The 16,214-nt window shown below is 63.0% G+C and overlaps 1 protein-coding gene across 1 annotated transcript in view; it reads left to right on the top strand.

Moving 5' to 3' along the window:
* Nucleotides 1-376: 376 nt before the first annotated feature.
* The window catches only part of CELSR2 (cadherin EGF LAG seven-pass G-type receptor 2), a 29,285-nt gene continuing 13,447 nt past the window's right edge, over nucleotides 377-16,214 (top strand). The window contains exons 1-16 of the mRNA XM_068995911.1: nucleotides 377-3,038; nucleotides 5,666-6,313; nucleotides 6,874-7,096; nucleotides 7,654-7,769; nucleotides 8,165-8,253; nucleotides 8,870-9,027; nucleotides 9,468-9,631; nucleotides 10,105-10,230; nucleotides 10,680-10,846; nucleotides 11,429-11,614; nucleotides 11,727-11,840; nucleotides 13,441-13,615; nucleotides 14,415-14,560; nucleotides 15,015-15,131; nucleotides 15,296-15,479; nucleotides 15,865-15,966. Of these exons, the coding sequence (XP_068852012.1) occupies nucleotides 392-3,038; nucleotides 5,666-6,313; nucleotides 6,874-7,096; nucleotides 7,654-7,769; nucleotides 8,165-8,253; nucleotides 8,870-9,027; nucleotides 9,468-9,631; nucleotides 10,105-10,230; nucleotides 10,680-10,846; nucleotides 11,429-11,614; nucleotides 11,727-11,840; nucleotides 13,441-13,615; nucleotides 14,415-14,560; nucleotides 15,015-15,131; nucleotides 15,296-15,479; nucleotides 15,865-15,966 (5,362 nt within the window). The 5' untranslated portion in view covers nucleotides 377-391. The remainder of the gene's footprint in view (nucleotides 3,039-5,665; nucleotides 6,314-6,873; nucleotides 7,097-7,653; nucleotides 7,770-8,164; nucleotides 8,254-8,869; nucleotides 9,028-9,467; nucleotides 9,632-10,104; nucleotides 10,231-10,679; nucleotides 10,847-11,428; nucleotides 11,615-11,726; nucleotides 11,841-13,440; nucleotides 13,616-14,414; nucleotides 14,561-15,014; nucleotides 15,132-15,295; nucleotides 15,480-15,864; nucleotides 15,967-16,214) is intronic.

The following is a 16,214-nucleotide window of genomic DNA, read 5'->3' as shown; positions in this document are numbered from 1 at the left end:
AGTCTCCAAAGACGCTGGAAGCACTAGGAAAGTCCCCAGGGATACTGGGAGCACCAGGGATACTGAACATAATGGGGAGACTGAGAAAGTCCCCAGCGACACCAGGAACACTGTGGACACTGCACATGCTGGGAACACCAACATCCCCAGGGAGACCAGAGGCACTGGGGATGCTATGAACACTGGGGATGTTGGGGAGTCCCAGACCACAGTGGTCCCCAGGCCTCCCATACCTCATCACCGCCCCCGCCGCAGCCCCAACACAGCACCTCAGTTCCAGCCCTCCAGCTACCAGGCCACGGTGGAGGAGAACCGGCCAGCAGGCACACCGGTGACACAGGTGACAGCGCAGGACCCTGATGAGGGGGAAGCAGGCCGGCTGCGCTACGCCATGGCTGCACTCTTCGACAGCCGCTCCGATGCCCTCTTCACCGTGGACGCTGTCACTGGTGCCATCAGCACTGCTGCACCGCTGGACCGTGAGAGCAAGAGCACCCACGTGTTCCGTGTGACAGCAGTGGACCATGGGACACCCCGGCGCAGTGCCATGGCCACACTGACGGTGACGGTGAGCGACGCCAACGACCACGACCCAGCTTTTGAGCAGCCAGAATACCGGGAGAGTGTGCGAGAGAATCTGGAGGTGGGCTATGAGGTGCTGACAGTGCGGGCCACCGATGGCGACAGTGGTCCCAATGCCAACATCCTCTACCGCCTTCTCAATGCCGGTGATGCCAACGAAGTCTTTGAGATCGACTCCCGCTCAGGCGTCATCCGCACCCGTGGCCCTGTGGACCGGGAAGCGGTGGATGCCTTCGAGCTGTTGGTGGAGGCCACAGACCAGGGCCAAGATCCAGGTCCCCGGAGCGCCACGGCCACCGTCCGCATCACTGTGGAGGACGACAATGACAACGCGCCGCAGTTCAGTGAGCGGCGTTACGTGGCGCAGGTCCCCGAGGACGTGGTGCCCAATGCAGCAGTTCTGCGGGTGACGGCCACTGACCGTGACAAAGGCAGCAACGCACTGGTGCACTACAGCATTGTCAGTGGCAACACCCGTGGGCACTTCTACATTGATGCGCAGACAGGCACTCTGGATGTTGTTACCCCCCTGGACTACGAGGTTACCAAGGAATTCACCCTGCGGATCCGGGCGCAGGATGGTGGCCGCCCACCTCTCTCCAACATCAGCGGTTTGGTTACCATCCAGGTGTTGGATGTCAATGACAACGCACCCATCTTTGTCAGCACACCCTTCCAGGCCACCGTGCTTGAGAATGTCCCCGTGGGCTACTCCGTCATCCATGTACAAGCCATTGATGCCGATTCGGGTGACAACAGCCGGTTGGTTTACACCCTGCTGGAGACTGGCACTGGCTTCCCCTTCACCATCAACAACAGCACCGGGTGGATCGTGGTGGCCTCTGAGCTGGATCGGGAGGTGGTTGATTTCTACAGTTTCGGGGTGGAGGCGCAGGACCAGGGCACCCCCCCAATGGCCTCCACAGCCAGCGTCAGTGTCACCATCCTGGATGTCAATGACAACAGCCCTGAGTTCACCCAGCGGGAGTACAGTGCCCGCCTGAACGAGGACGCAGCAGTGGGCACCAGTGTCCTGACCGTCTCTGCCGTCGACCGTGATGCCAACAGCGTCATCACATACCAGATCTCCAGCGGCAACACCCGCAACCGGTTCTCCATCACCAGCCAGAGCGGTGGTGGGCTCCTCTCCCTTGCCCTGCCCCTGGACTACAAGCTGGAGCGGCAGTACCTGCTCACCATTGCTGCCTCAGATGGCACCCGCCAGGACACTGCCCAGGTGATTGTCAATGTCACCGATGCCAACACCCACCGCCCCGTCTTCCAGAGCTCCCACTACACCGTCAACATCAACGAGGACCGGCCAGTGGGCACAACAGTGGTGGTCATCAGCGCCACAGATGAGGACACGGGGGAGAATGCCCGCATCACCTACGTGATGGAGGACAGCATTCCCCAGTTCCGCATTGCTGCTGAGACTGGTGCCGTCACCACCCAGATGGAGCTGGACTATGAAGACCAGGTGTCCTACACCTTGGCCATCACGGCACGGGACAATGGTATCCCACAGAAATCCGACACAACTTACCTGGAGATCCTGGTGAGTGATGTCAATGACAACGCACCCCAGTTCCTCCGCCATTCCTACCAGGGATCCATCTACGAGGACGTCCCCCCCTTCACCAGCGTCCTCCAGGTCTCTGCAACTGACCGTGACTCAGGGCTAAACGGCAGGGTCTTCTACACCTTCCAAGGGGGTGATGATGGTGATGGTGACTTCATCATTGAGTCCACCTCGGGCATTGTCCGCACCTTGCGCCGTCTGGACCGGGAGAACGTGCCGCTGTACTCCCTGCGGGCATTCGCCATGGATAAGGGGGTCCCAGCCCGGCGGACACCAGTGGAGATCCAGGTGACAGTGTTGGATGTCAATGACAACCCGCCTGTGTTTGAGCAGGATGAGTTTGACATCTTTGTGGAGGAGAACAGCCCCATTGGGCTGGTGGTGGCCCGAATCACTGCCACCGACCCCGACGAGGGCACCAATGCCCAGATCATGTACCAGATTGTGGAAGGCAACATCCCCGAGGTTTTCCAGCTGGATATCTTCTCTGGAGAGCTCACCGCCCTTGCTGACCTGGACTACGAGGCCAAGGCCGAATACATCATGGTGGTCCAGGCAACCTCGGCACCACTGGTCAGTCGGGCCACTGTCCACGTGCGGCTGCGTGATGCCAACGACAACAGCCCCCAGCTCAAGAACTTCGAGATCCTCTTCAACAACTACATCACCAACCGCTCTGGCAGCTTCCCCGGGGGCGTCATCGGTCGCATCCCTGCCCATGACCCCGACGTCTCTGACCACCTCACTTACGCGTTTGAGCAGGGCAATGAGCTCAACCTCGTGCTGCTGGACCCACACAGTGGGGACCTGCGCCTCAGCCCGGCCCTGGACAACAACCGCCCACTTGAGGCCGTCATGAGGGTGTCTGTCTCTGGTAAGATCCCCACCCATGAACGGGGCTTTGTGGAGGGAGGTGCATGAGGTTTGTGGATACGTCCACCCCTATTTCTGCATGGGGGCGAGGTATTATGGGGGTGTCAGTAGCCTGTTTTGGCTGCCCCCACCCTCCAGATCAGAAGGATCTGGACGATGTGTTGTGGGGTCCCATCATCCCAATGAGGTGTTTTGGAGTTCCACCATGTGATTGCCTCCACCCTCCAGATCTAGGGGAGGGGGCGATAATGGGATGCTCTGCCCCCCTCACAGCCCAGACATCCAATCTGGAGGCAGTTAGGGTGCCTAGCACCCCCTTTGCTTTCCCCAGCCCCTGGGCTGTCCAGAGGTGGTCCTGGCGCTTCTCTGTGTGCCAGTGAGCAGGGTGGGGCAGGACCCACTGCATGTACTGGAGGAGCAGAGGCTGGTGGGTGCCAGCGGGGTCCTGATACCCTTGGGGGCTTGCTATGGGGGCCTGATGGGTGAATCTGGGAAGGCTCAGGGTGCAGTACAGGATTGGGGGAGTCCTAGCATCATAATGTTTGTGTTTCCAAGAGACTCCACTGCTTGAATTCAGGGCAGGAGACACAGGGCCTGGTCTGTGTATTTGGGGGGGGGGGGGCACCCTGACCTCCACTGAGAGGCCCCCAAACCCAGTGGGGGTGGTCGCAAGATAAGGGGGGTTGTGCTATCAGTTGTCACCACCGTTTGGGCTGGGGGGTGTCCAGGAGGTGCTTCTGGAGGATGGGGGTCACCCCAAGGTGGGGGAACGTCTCCTTGGCCACCCCCAGGTCAGAGGGGGAAACTGGGTCACAGGCCATGCCCGATGTCCATTGTCCCCAGCCACATGGCCCCCATCAACCCCCAGCTTCCCCTAGCTGGGGTCCCTGCTCTGGCCACACAAAGCAGGGGGCCCAGGGCACAAAGGGTGGGGGCAGGGAGCCCCCCGTGCCCCCCCCCCCAAGCGCAGGGGCAGACGGGAGGGGAACAAAAGGTCCAGCCATAGCTGGGCCCCCGCAGCTGCAGCCATGGCAACCTTCCCCCCGCTGGCCACTGGCCACCAGTCACTGGCCACAGGCCACTGGACAGCCCTGGCCCCTGCCACCCCTGTGGCACCCCCTTCTGCCTGCTTGGCCCCCCAGCTGTCCCCATGCTCCCTTCATCCATCTGTCTGCCTACTCCCCATCTGTCCTGCGTCTCGCTGCCCTCGGTCAGGGGGAGGACAAAGAGAAGGAGGAGGAGAAAGGTGGGTGCCCCAGTGCTGAGCAGAGATTTTGCTCCCCCAGCCCCACAACCAGCCCCAACCCCGTAACCAGCACCATCCTCATAACCAGCCCCAGCCCCACAACCAGCACCAACCCCATAACCAGCACCAGCCCCTTAACCAGTGCTGGCTCCCTAACCAGCCTCAGCCTCATAGACAAAACCAGCCCCATAACCAGCCCCAGCCCCATAACCAACCACCATCCCCATTCAGATGCCCCCACCCCACAGTGTCCAAGCAGGATGGGCACCCCATGACCCACACTGTCCCCATTCCACAGTGGCCAAGCAGGTCAGGTCCCCCACAGCCAACACCATCCCCATCCCACTGTCCCCATCCTGTGGTGGCCAAGCAGGATGGGTATCCCATCCTGCCAGTGTTGTCCCCATTCCACAGGGCCAGGTGGGACAGGAGCCCCGTGACCAGTGCCAGCTCCATTGCTAACACCAGCCCCATCCCGCTGATCCCACCCTGCATTGGCCAAGTGGGATGGGTACTCCAAAACCAGCACCAGCTCCATAACCAGCACCAGCCCCATTCCACTGTCTCCACCCCAGTGGAGTGGGATGGGTACCCCAAAAGCAGTGCTGTTCCCATTACATAGGGGTCAAGCACATCAGGTCCCCTATAGCCACTGTTGTCCCCATCCTGCTGTCCCCATTCCATGGTGACCAATCAGGATGCGTGCCCCATAACCAGCACCAGCCCCATAGCTGGCATAGTCCCCATTCCAGAGTGGTTGACTGGGACAGTGGCCCCATAACCAGTGCCATCCCCATGACCACCTACAGTGCTATTGCCAACACTGTCCCCATCCCATGGTGACCAAATGGAATGGGCGCCAACAGCCAGCACCAGCCCCATAACCAGCACTGTCCCCATTCAACAGTGGCCAGGTGGGACAGGAGCCTTGTAACCAGTTCCAGCCCCATTGCCAACACCATCCCTATCCCACTGTCCCTACCCTGTGATGTCCAGGTGGGATGGGCACCCCAAAAACAGCACCAGCCCCATAACCAGCACCAACCATATAACCATCACTGTCTCCATTCCTTGGTGGCTGAGTAGGAAAGGTCCCCCATAGCCTGCACTGTCCCCACCTGACAGTCCCATTCCTTGATGGCCAAGTGGGATGGGCACCTCGTAGCCAGTATTGTCACCATTCCACAGTGGCTACATGGGCCGGGTGTTTCATGGTTAGTGCTGTCCTCATTCTATGGGGACCAAGCAGGTCAAGCCCCCATAGCACCATCCCCATCCAACAGCAGCTGATTGGGTTGGTTGTCCCATATCTAGCACAATTCCCATCCCAGAGTTGTCCATTGCTGTCACTGACCCCCTCCTGTGTCCCCCCTTTGTCCCAGATGGTGTTCACAGCGCGACAGCGCAGTGCACGCTGCGAGTGACAGTGATCACAGATGAGATGCTCAGCAACAGCATCACCCTGCGCTTGGCCGACATGTCCCAGGAACGCTTCCTGTCCCCCCTGCTCAGCCGCTTCCTGGAGGGGGTGGCCGCTGTCCTGGCCACCCCCCGCCACCGCGTTGTCCTCTTCAACATCCAGACGGACACAGACGTGGGGCCGGCGCGGATCCTCAATGTCAGCCTCTCAGCCCTGCTGCCAGCCGCGGTGCCGGGCGCGTCGCGGTTCTTCTCATCGGAGGAGCTGCAGGAGCGGCTGTACCTGAACCGGTCGCTGCTGGCGGTCACCACGGCCCAGCACGTCCTGCCCTTTGATGACAACGTGTGTCTGCGCGAGCCCTGCGAGAACTACATGCGCTGTGTCTCCGTCCTGCAGTTCGACAGCTCCGCGCCCTTCCTCGCCTCCGACACCATCCTTTTCCGCCCCATCCACCCCGTCACGGGCCTGCGCTGCCGCTGCCCGCCGGGCTTCACCGGTGACTACTGCGAGACCGAGATCGACCTCTGCTACTCCAGCCCCTGCGGCAGCAACGGGCGGTGCCGGAGCCGCGAGGGCGGATACACCTGCGAGTGCCACGAGGACTTCACTGGTTAGGGCCACTGGCCAGCCCTTCCTCATAGTGTCCATCCTCATCTTTCCTCATCCCTCTGCTCTTCAGCCCTCCCTCCCTCCCTCTGTCCCTTCCCTCGTAGACTGGTGCCACTGGGGCCATACCCCCCACCCTGGGACTCCAGCCCCCACGGGACCCCCTGGTGGGGGTGCCAGTCAGGTGGGGGAGGGGATGTGAGGGGAGGAGGTGTCTCTGGGTTTCCATGGCAATGGGAGGTGGTTGCCATGGTGACAGAGCTGGGGATAAGGATGCTGGGGGGGGAGGGAGAGGGGATCCCCACCCTCCCACCCTCCAATTTAGGGTGCTTGGTGTCACATTGGGGAGCCCTGTAAATGCCTGGGGGAGAACTTGGGGGTTATTGGGGGGTGGGGAGGGGAGAGGACCCCCACCCCCCATTTTTGGGGTGCTAGTGCCATTGGGGTGTCACACAGGGGAGCCCTGCAAGCTGAGCACCTGGGGGGGCCACTCTGGGGTTAATGGGGAGGTGTGGGGGAGATGGAACTCCTCACCCTGGTTTTGGGGTTCTGGATGTCACACAGGGGAGCACTGTAAACTGAGTGCCCGGGGGGGCCGCTGCACCCCGGGGGTCTGCCGAAATGGGGGCACCTGCCTGAACCTGCTGGTGGGGGGATTCCGGTGCCAGTGCCCCCCTGGGCACTACGAGAAGCCCTTCTGCACCATGAGCACCCGCAGCTTCCCCCCACGCTCCTTCCTCACCTTTCGTGGCCTCCGCCAGCGCTTCCACTTCACCCTCGGCCTCACGTGAGCCTGGGGGAATCTGGGGAGGTGATGTGTGCCCTCGTGGGTGTCACATGGGCTGTGGGGTAGATGGTGATGGGTGCCCTGTTGGCATGAGATGAGGTGATGGGGCGTGAGGTGATGGGTATCTTGTGGGCACTGGGTGGGTGGGGGTGATAGGTGCCCCCATTGGCATCATTTGGGGTGTGGGGTGGTGGGTGTCTCAAGGGTGTCAGATGGGGTGGGGGTGCCCCATTGGCATCATCTGGGATGGGTAGTGATTGGTGCCCCACTGGCGTCATACGGGCTGTGGGGTGATTGGGTGTGGGGTGATGGGCACCCTGAGGGCACAGGGTGGGAGCAAAGGGTGTGGGTGACCCCTTGGCATGGGGGACAGTGGGGTGGGGGACACCTTGTGGGGCAGGGGCTGATGGGTACCAGCATCTCACAGTGGGTACAAGGTCACGGGGCAGGGGGTGAGAGGTGTGCCTCAGGGGCACGGCAGGGTCAGGGGGTGTTGGGGAGTGCCCCATAGTGGGTTTGGGGAGTATTGGGGCACCCCTGGCACTTGTGTCCCCCAGGTTTGCCACACGGGAGCGGGACGGGCTTCTGCTGTACAATGGGCGCTTCAACGAGCGGCACGACTTCGTGGCACTGGAGATTGTGGATGAGCAGCTGCAGCTCACCTTCTCAGCAGGTACGTGCTGCTCCTGCCACACCCTGGCACCCTTGTGGGCACTGTATCCTTCACTGCATTCCTTACTTCATCCCAGACATCCCATCCTGGCACTGCCTGGCACTGCATCCTGGGCATCCCATTCCTGGCACTGCATCTCTCACTGCATTCCTCACTGCATTCCTCACTGCACTCCTGGCATGCCATTCTTGCCACTGCCTGACACTGCATCCCGGGCATCCCATCCCTGACACTGCATCCCTGGCACTGAACCCTGGACATCCCATTGCTAGCACTGCATCCCCTGCATCATGTCCCCAACACTGCATCCTTGGCACTGCAACCTGGGCATGCCATCCCTGGCACTGCCACCCCTCCTTCCCGCTGGCTGTGTCCCCCTGACGCTGTGCCTGCAGGTGAGACCACCACCACGGTGTCACCCTTCGTGCCTGGAGGTGTCAGCGATGGGCAGTGGCACCGGGTGCAGCTGCACTACTACAACAAGGTGGGGGCGCAGGGGGCATGGGGGGCACAGTGGTGGAGAGTGTTTGGGGACAGAAAGAGGAAGGGGAGATGGAGGGGAAGGGTGGGGGACTGGAGAGATGGGGGGGAGCAGGTAGGGGGTTTGGGGGACCTAAAGGACCCCTAAGGGATGTGCCCACCCACGGGCATCCCGAGGGATGGGGATGGGAGATAGAGGAAGAGGAGAGGGGGGAGTAGGGGGGGGGGGACAGGGGTGTTGGAGGGGTGAAGAGAGTAGAGAGAAGATTTAGGGGACTCCAAGGGACCCTCAAAAGATGCCCTCATCCATGGGGACCCCACCCACTTCCCCACCCATTGGACCCCCGAGAAACCCCACCTATCTCCCTCACCTATGGGGACCACCAAGGAATTGGGATGGGGGGATGGAGGAAGAGGAGGTCAAAAGGATGGGGGCTTGGGGGGATGAAGGGGACCATTGAAGGGTTTAGGGGGGGCTGAAGGGTGGGTGGCAGGTGGGCTGGAGGGACGTGGGAGCTCGGTGAGGGTTGAGGGGCCAGAGGGCAGGAGGAGGATGAGGAGTGGGAGGAAGACTGCGGGATGGGGGTCCTGGGCCCCCCGCCTGATGTGGGGCCCCCCAGCCGGTGGTGGGGCGCTCGGGGGTCCCGCAGGGCCCCTCAGAGCAGAAGGTGGCTGTGGTGACTGTGGATGACTGTGACACGGCCATGGCCCTGCGCTTTGGCCCCCGCCTCGGCAACTACTCCTGCGCTGCCCAGGGCACCCAGACTGGCAGCAAGAAGTGAGGGGGGCCTGGGGATCCCATGGGTGGGGGTTCCTTGGGGTACCCATAGAGGGGTCCCTTGGAGATGAATGGTCCCTGTGGGTGAGGTACCTTTGGAATCCTCACTGGTGAGAGGTCCCTGGGGGGTCACGGGTCCCTATGGATGGGGGGGTCACTGGAGGTCTCCATGGGTTGAGGTGGGTTCTCTTGGGGTCCCCATGCATTGGTGGGGGCAGGGAGTCCCTTGAGGGTCTGTTGAGTTCCCCATGAGGGAACATCCTTTGGGCAGTCCCTCAGGTCCCCATGGGTTTTGGGGTGAGTTGTTCTTTGGGGTTCCCTTGTGACCCCCTTGGGATGGGGGGTGGCTGGGTGTCCCTTGGGGTTCCCTCAGGGTCCCTGTAGGTTGTGGGGTCCCTCGGGGGTCTCTTGAGCCCCTGAGGTGATTGTGGGTTCTGCAGGTCACTGGACCTGACGGGGCCACTGCTGCTGGGGGGGGTCCCAACGCTGCCCGAGAGTTTCCCGATCCGCAGCCGGCACTTCGTGGGGTGCATGCGGCACCTCCACATTGACCAGCGGCCCGTGGACATGGCGGCCTTCATTGCCAACAACGGCACCCTGCCCGGTGGGCACCGCGGCTGGGAGACCGGGCAGAGGCTGGGGGGGCTGTGCTCCTCCCAGCAGAGCGAGATGGGGTGTAGGGTTAAGGGGTACCTTAGCAGTGGGGCCATGTCCCCTGAATGTGGGGAGGGGGTGCCAGGCTCATGGGGCCGGATGGGGGTCCAGGGACACGGTGGTAGGGCATTCTGTCCCCTGGTTGTGGGGTGGGGGGTGAGGGACTGCCACAGCTGTTGAGCTGGAGTGGGTGGCACGGACAAGGCTATGTCCCTGGGGGTGGGGTAGGGAGATGCCAGGACGGGGGGGCTGGATGGGGCTGTACCCCCTTCGGGGTGGGGTTGGGATACAGGGTGGGGGGTCAGGGGGTACCAGGACTGTGGGGTTGGATAGGGGTTTAAGGATGGGGGGGTGTCCGTGCCCCATGGGGCCAGGGGTCCTGGGTCATGTGTGGCATGTGACCCCCTCTGTACCCCCTCCCAGGTTGTCCCCCCAAGAAGACCCTATGTGACACCAACACATGCCACAACGGTGGCACCTGCGTGCATGAGTGGGGGGGATTCAGCTGCCGCTGCCCACTGGGCTTTGGGGGCAAAACCTGCCAGGAGGGTACTGGGGGGCCCAGGGGGGCAGTGGGGTGGGGCTATGTGGAGTCCATAGGCTTGTTGGGGGGGGCATAGGGAGGGGCTCTGGGTGCGTGTGAGGGGTGTGGGAAGGGGGTGAGGGGCCTTCCTGCATGTGTTTGGGGGTCCATGGAGTTGTGGGTTCGTGAGGGGGTATGGGGGGTCCATGGGTGGGTGCAGGAGATCTGTGGGAGGGTGTGTTGGCATCCGTGGGATGTGCATGGGGTCCCCGGGTGGGTGCTGGGAGCCCAAGGGTGGGTATGTGAGAGGCCGTGTGGGGTTGTGGGGGGCCCGGGTGGGGTGCAGGGAGTCTGTAGGTGGGTGTGGGTGGTCTGTAAGGGGGGGCACACCACCGCCTCACAGCACAGGGGGCCCTGGGGTAGGCTTGGGGGGTCCGTGGGGGTTGCCCCCATCCCATATGCATGCCCCCCGTAGAGATGGCGGGCCCGCAGCGGTTCGTGGGCAGCAGCCGCGTGGCGTGGAACGGGCTGGCGCTGCCCCTCTCCCTGCCCTGGCCTCTCCGCATCATGTTCCGCACCCGCCACCCCCGTGGGGTCCTGCTGAGGGCGGGGGCCGGAGGCCGCCTAACCCTCACCCTGCAGGTGGGCATGGGGGGGACATGGGGAGGGCACGGGGGAGGCAGACAGGGGAGTTTTCCTGAGGAAAGTGCCAGGAGGGTGTCGTTGCCCTGGGGGGGGAGGTATTGATTTGGGTGGGCATCATTGGCACAGGAGGTATTGTTTTTGGGGCCATTGGCATACAGGTATTGCTTTGGGAGGAAATCATTGGCATAGGGGGCATTGCCCTGGGAGGGTATTGACTTGAGCGGGAGTACAGGGGGGGTTGGCACTGGGGCAGTGCCAGGGGTTATTGCTCTGAGGGTAGGGGGGTTATTGGCACTATTGGCATTGGGGGGTTGTTGGCACAGGGTTTATTACCCTGGGGGGGTCATTGCCCTGAGGGGGTCATGGGCACAGGAGGTATTGCCTAGGGGGGATATATGGCTATGGGGAGGTAGTGGTATGGGGGTGTATTGCTGGGGGGGGCAGTGCAAGGGGTGCCCCCCCCTTGGGGGGCATTGCCCGGGGGGTGTGTTATTGTCCCGGGGGAAGTTGTATTTCCCGGTGGGCACTCCCCAGTGCCCACCAGGTTTTTGGAGTCCTTGACGTGTCTACCCCTCACAGCTGAGCGAGGGGCAGGTGGAGGCTGGTGCCTGGCAAGGTGGGGCCCGTTTGGCCACCCTGCGTCTGGCCCAGGCCAAAGTCAATGACGGTGCCTGGCACCACGTGGAGCTGGAGCTGCGGGGGGGCCCTGGCCGCGACCCCTCTGCCGCCCTCCTCCTCCTCACCCTCGACTATGGCCGCCACCAGGTATGGGGAAACTGAGGCACAGGGGGGCATCCACTCTGATGATCCCCAGGCGCCACCGTGGCACCCCCTGTGGCACCCCAAGGCACCCACGGGGGTCCCTGTGCCCCTCCAGGTGGTGGGCGATGTCCCCGGAGAGCTGCAGGGACTGCGGCTGCGCACGCTGAGCCTCGGGGGGCTGCTGGGGGACAGTGGCACCGTGGAGGAGGGGTTCCAGGGGTGCCTGCAGGTATGGAGGTGCAGGCACGGAGGGTGTGGGGAGCATGGGGTGGCGGGTGTAGGGCTGGGGGGTGGGCGTGGGGATGTGGAACAGGACATGTAAGGGTAAGGACGTGGGCACAATGGGAGGGGGGCACAGGGACATGGACAAAGGGACATGGCACGGGGCTTGGGGAAATGGACACGGGTGTGGGCACAGAGCTTGGGGATGTGGCACAGGGTGAGGACAGGGCACAATGAAGCAGGGCCTTGGCTTGGGGATGGGGACACAGGCATGGTGAAGGGGGCACAGGGACATGGGTACAGTGCTTGGGGACCTGGCACAGGGCTTGGGGACATGGGCCCAGGGCTTGGGCTGGGGACAGGGAACAATGAAGCCAGGCACAGGGCTTGGGGACATGGGTATGATGAAGGGGGGCACAGTGACATGGGCACAATGGGAGGGGGGCACAGGGATATGGCACAGGGCTTGGGAGCGTGGCATGGGGAGTGGGGATGTGGGCACAATGAAGGGCGGCACAGGGACTTTGGGACATGGGCACAGGGATGGGGGTAGGGGGCTTGGGGACGTGGCACAGAGAGGTGGGGACATGGGCAGGATGGTGGGGGGCACAGGGACATGCACAAGGACATGGGGACATGTCACAGGGCTTGAGGACATGAAGTGGGGACATGGCACAGGACATGGGGACATGGGCAGGATGGAGAGGGGCACAGGAATGTGGGCATAGGGACATGGCACAGGACAAGGAGACACGGGCTGTGTGGGCAGGGGGACATTGGGGATGCACTGGGTACTCATGGGCATAGTGGCACGGGGTGCAGGGCCGTCATCCCCGGGCCTGGGCAGGATGGGGACATGGCCACGGGGAAGCAAATGTGACTGGGGGGGTCCTGGGTGGTACAGGGGTACCAGCTGGTGTTGGGGCCACTGAAGCACAGAGAGGTGACATGGCTGGGGAGGGGGGCTGGGGTGACATCGTGGGTCCTGGTGTGAGGTTCAGGGTGTCACGTGTTGTGGGGAGGGGCTGAACAGGGTGACACAAAAGGCCCTGGGTGGTAGCAAGGGACATTGAGGCTGGACTTGGCACTGGGGCAGGAGGGGTCATAGGGGCTGGGGCATCACTGGGGTCACTGACAGGTGACCCCACACAGGGAAGTTGGGGTGGGGTGGGGGGGTGTCCCAGATCAATGAGGGGACACTGCGGGTGACACAGGGGTGTCACCAGGTGGTGCTGAGTTTGGTGCTGAGGTACAGCGACAGGTGACACGATGCAGGGGGTTCAGGGTGGCACAGTGGGCCCAGTGTCATGGTGGGGGGCACTGAGGAGGTGGTGACACTGCAGGGTGGTCCAGGTTGTCCTGGGGTGTCCTGTGTTGTGGCAGGGGACCCTGAGGTGGGGGTGACAGCTGGGCAGGGGGTTTCAGGGTGACATGGTGGGTCCCGTGTGGTGGTGAGATCACACAAATGGTGACACCGGGCAAGGGGCTCTTGGGGGATTTTGGGAATGGTGAGGGAAACTGAGGCATGGAGTGGAGCATGTCAGGGGGTCCAGGGTGGCTTGGGGGGAGGACATTGAGGGTGAGGACATTGATGGGTGACCCTGCAGGGCCTGCGTGTTGGGGACCCTGTGGTGACTGCAGGCGCCCTGAGCCTGGCACAGGCGGTACAGGTGAACGTGGAGGGGGGCTGTGCCCTGCCTGATCCCTGCGACTCGGGGCCCTGCCCCTCCCACAGCTACTGCAGTGACGACTGGGACAGTTTCTCATGCCGCTGCCACCCTGGTGAGCAGGGACCCCCCAGACCCCTGACCCCTCAACACACCCCAGACATGCCTCGATAGCCCCATGGACACTGACACCCCTGTGACACCCCCCTCTGCCACACCAGTGAGCAGGGACACCCTGAGACCCCTGAGACCCCCTGAGATCCCCTGACATCCCTCAGCACTTCCCGACACTGCCCCCGACACAGCCTGATACCCCCCAGGATGCTGACATCCCTGTGACACACCTGTGACACTTCTCAGTGCTACACCTTTGAATGGGGACCCCCTGACAACCCCTGACATCCCCTACACCCCCTGGGACACTGACACCACTGACAACCCCTGTGACACTCCCCACTGCTACCCTGGTGAGCAGAGACCCCCTGAAGCCCCCAGCAAGCCCCAACACCCCCTGAGACGCTGCCACCCCTGTGACAACCCCCACTGCCACCCCCATGAGTGGAGACCCGCCAGCACCTCCTGACAGCCCTGAGACGCTGCCATCCCCAGCGCTGCCACCCCTGTGACATCTTCCCCCAACAACCCTGGCACTGCTACCCTGTCTGGGCATCACCGCTCCATCCCTGTCACCAGGGCAGTGCCACCCCCCTGTCACTGTCCCCAGGGCACTTGCACCCCCATCACTGTCCCCAAGGCACTGCCATCCTCCCTGGGCACTGCCACCCCGTTGTCACACACCCCAGGGCATTCCCACCTTCCCTTATCTCTGTCACCCCTGGGCACTGCCCCTCACCCCCATCCCTGTCCCCCATCACTGTCCCCTGTTGTTGTCCCCAATCCTGTCCCGTGCCCAGGGTACTTCGGTGACAGCTGTGTCAGTGCCTGTGCCCTGGACCCCTGCGAGCCTCCGGGCACCTGCACCCGCCGCCCGGGCACGGCCTCCGGCTATGCCTGTCACTGTCCCCCGGGCACCTTCGGGGCCCTCTGCCAGCACCGGTTGGTGACACTGCGGGGCACACGCGTGTGCCAGGGGGGCACGGGGCACTCGGGGGGAAAGGGGGTGGTGCTGCGAGGGACACCAGGGGCGGGGGTGGGATGAGAGGAGGGTGGGCATACGGGCAGGGTGAGTGTGCAAGGGGCGTGGTGTGCTTGCAAGAGCTGTGGTGGGTGTGCAAATGGCAGGGGGAGCCTGGAAAGGGCACGGTGGCTGTGCAAGAGCTGGGGTGAGTGTGCAGGGGTCACTGTGGGTAAAAAGTGGCACTGTGGGTGTACAAGTGGCACAGTGGGGGTGCAAGGGGCATTGTGTGGGTACAGGTGGTACTGTGAGGGTACAAGTGGCCACGTGGGTGTGTGAGGGACAGTGTGGGTGTACAAGGGGCCACATGAGTGTACAAGTGGCACTGTGCGGGTACCCTGGCATGGTGCCCGAGTGCCAGCCCCCGTGTCCCAGGGAGGCGCAGCCATGCCCGCGGGGGTGGTGGGGACACCCCACGTGTGGCCCCTGCAGCTGCGACGTCACCCACGGCTTCGACCCAGACTGCAACAAGACCACGGGCGAGTGTCGCTGCAAGGTGGGACCTGCCAGCCCTTGTCACCCCTCTGCCAACCCCGCCATCCCCCTGTCACTCCTCTGTTGCCCCCTCTCACCCCATCACCTCCCTGTCTCCCCCCATCATGCCCCTGTCACCCCCTGTCACCCCACCCCCGTGCCTTCAGTGACCCTGTGTCCCCCCAGGACAACCACTACCGCCCTCCTGGAGGGGACACGTGCCACCCCTGTGAGTGTTACCCCACTGGGTCACTGTCACGCCGCTGCGATGCCACCACCGGACAGTGTCCCTGCAAAGCTGGTGTCATCGGCCGCCACTGTGACCGCTGTGACAACCCCTTCGCTGAGGTGACAGCCAGCGGCTGCGAAGGTGGGGGACTATCAACTTGTGTCACCCTGTGCTACCCTGAGTGCCCACTGTCACCCTGCTGTCACCCTCCATTACTCTCTTGTGTCACCTTGTGTCACCTTGCATCACCCTGTGTCACCATCAGTGCCAGTGACCAGGTACTGCTGTCATCTGCCGTCACCTTGTCACCCTGCATCGCACCATTGTCACATTGCATCCCCTTGTGTCAACCCACTGTCACCCTGTGTCACGCTGCTGTCACCCTGTGTGATCCTTTTGTCACCCTGCTGTTACCCTGTGTCACCCTTTGTCACCCTGGGTTCCAGTGACCAGGTGCCACTGCCACCCTACTGTCACACTGTGTCACCCTGCGTCCCCCATTTTGATGCCCCGTTGTGCCCTGCAGTGAACTACGACAGCTGTCCCCGGGCCATCGAGGCCAGCATCTGGTGGCCCCGCACGCGGTTTGGGTTGCCAGCCACAGCCCCCTGCCCCAAGGGCTCTGTGGGTACGTGGGGACATGGGCACAGGGTGGGAGTGGCACTGGGCACACTGCCAGAATGGGGCTGTGTGACACAGCGATGACATCACTGGGATGGGGCTGAGAGGGGGTGACACCACCGTGGCATCGCTGGGGTGGTACAGGGAGGTGACACCATGGTGGCACTGCTGGGATGGGATGGTGACACCAGTGTGTCATGGTGGTGGCACCAGTTGGATGGAGCTGGGGTGGGGTGGCACCATGGGGCATCACTG

This window comes from Aphelocoma coerulescens, chromosome 26 (genome assembly GCF_041296385.1).
Source record: "Aphelocoma coerulescens isolate FSJ_1873_10779 chromosome 26, UR_Acoe_1.0, whole genome shotgun sequence".
NCBI lineage: Eukaryota > Metazoa > Chordata > Aves > Passeriformes > Corvidae > Aphelocoma > Aphelocoma coerulescens.
The sequence above is the reverse complement of the archived record's forward strand: the minus strand, read 5'-3'. Positions and strand labels throughout refer to the sequence as shown.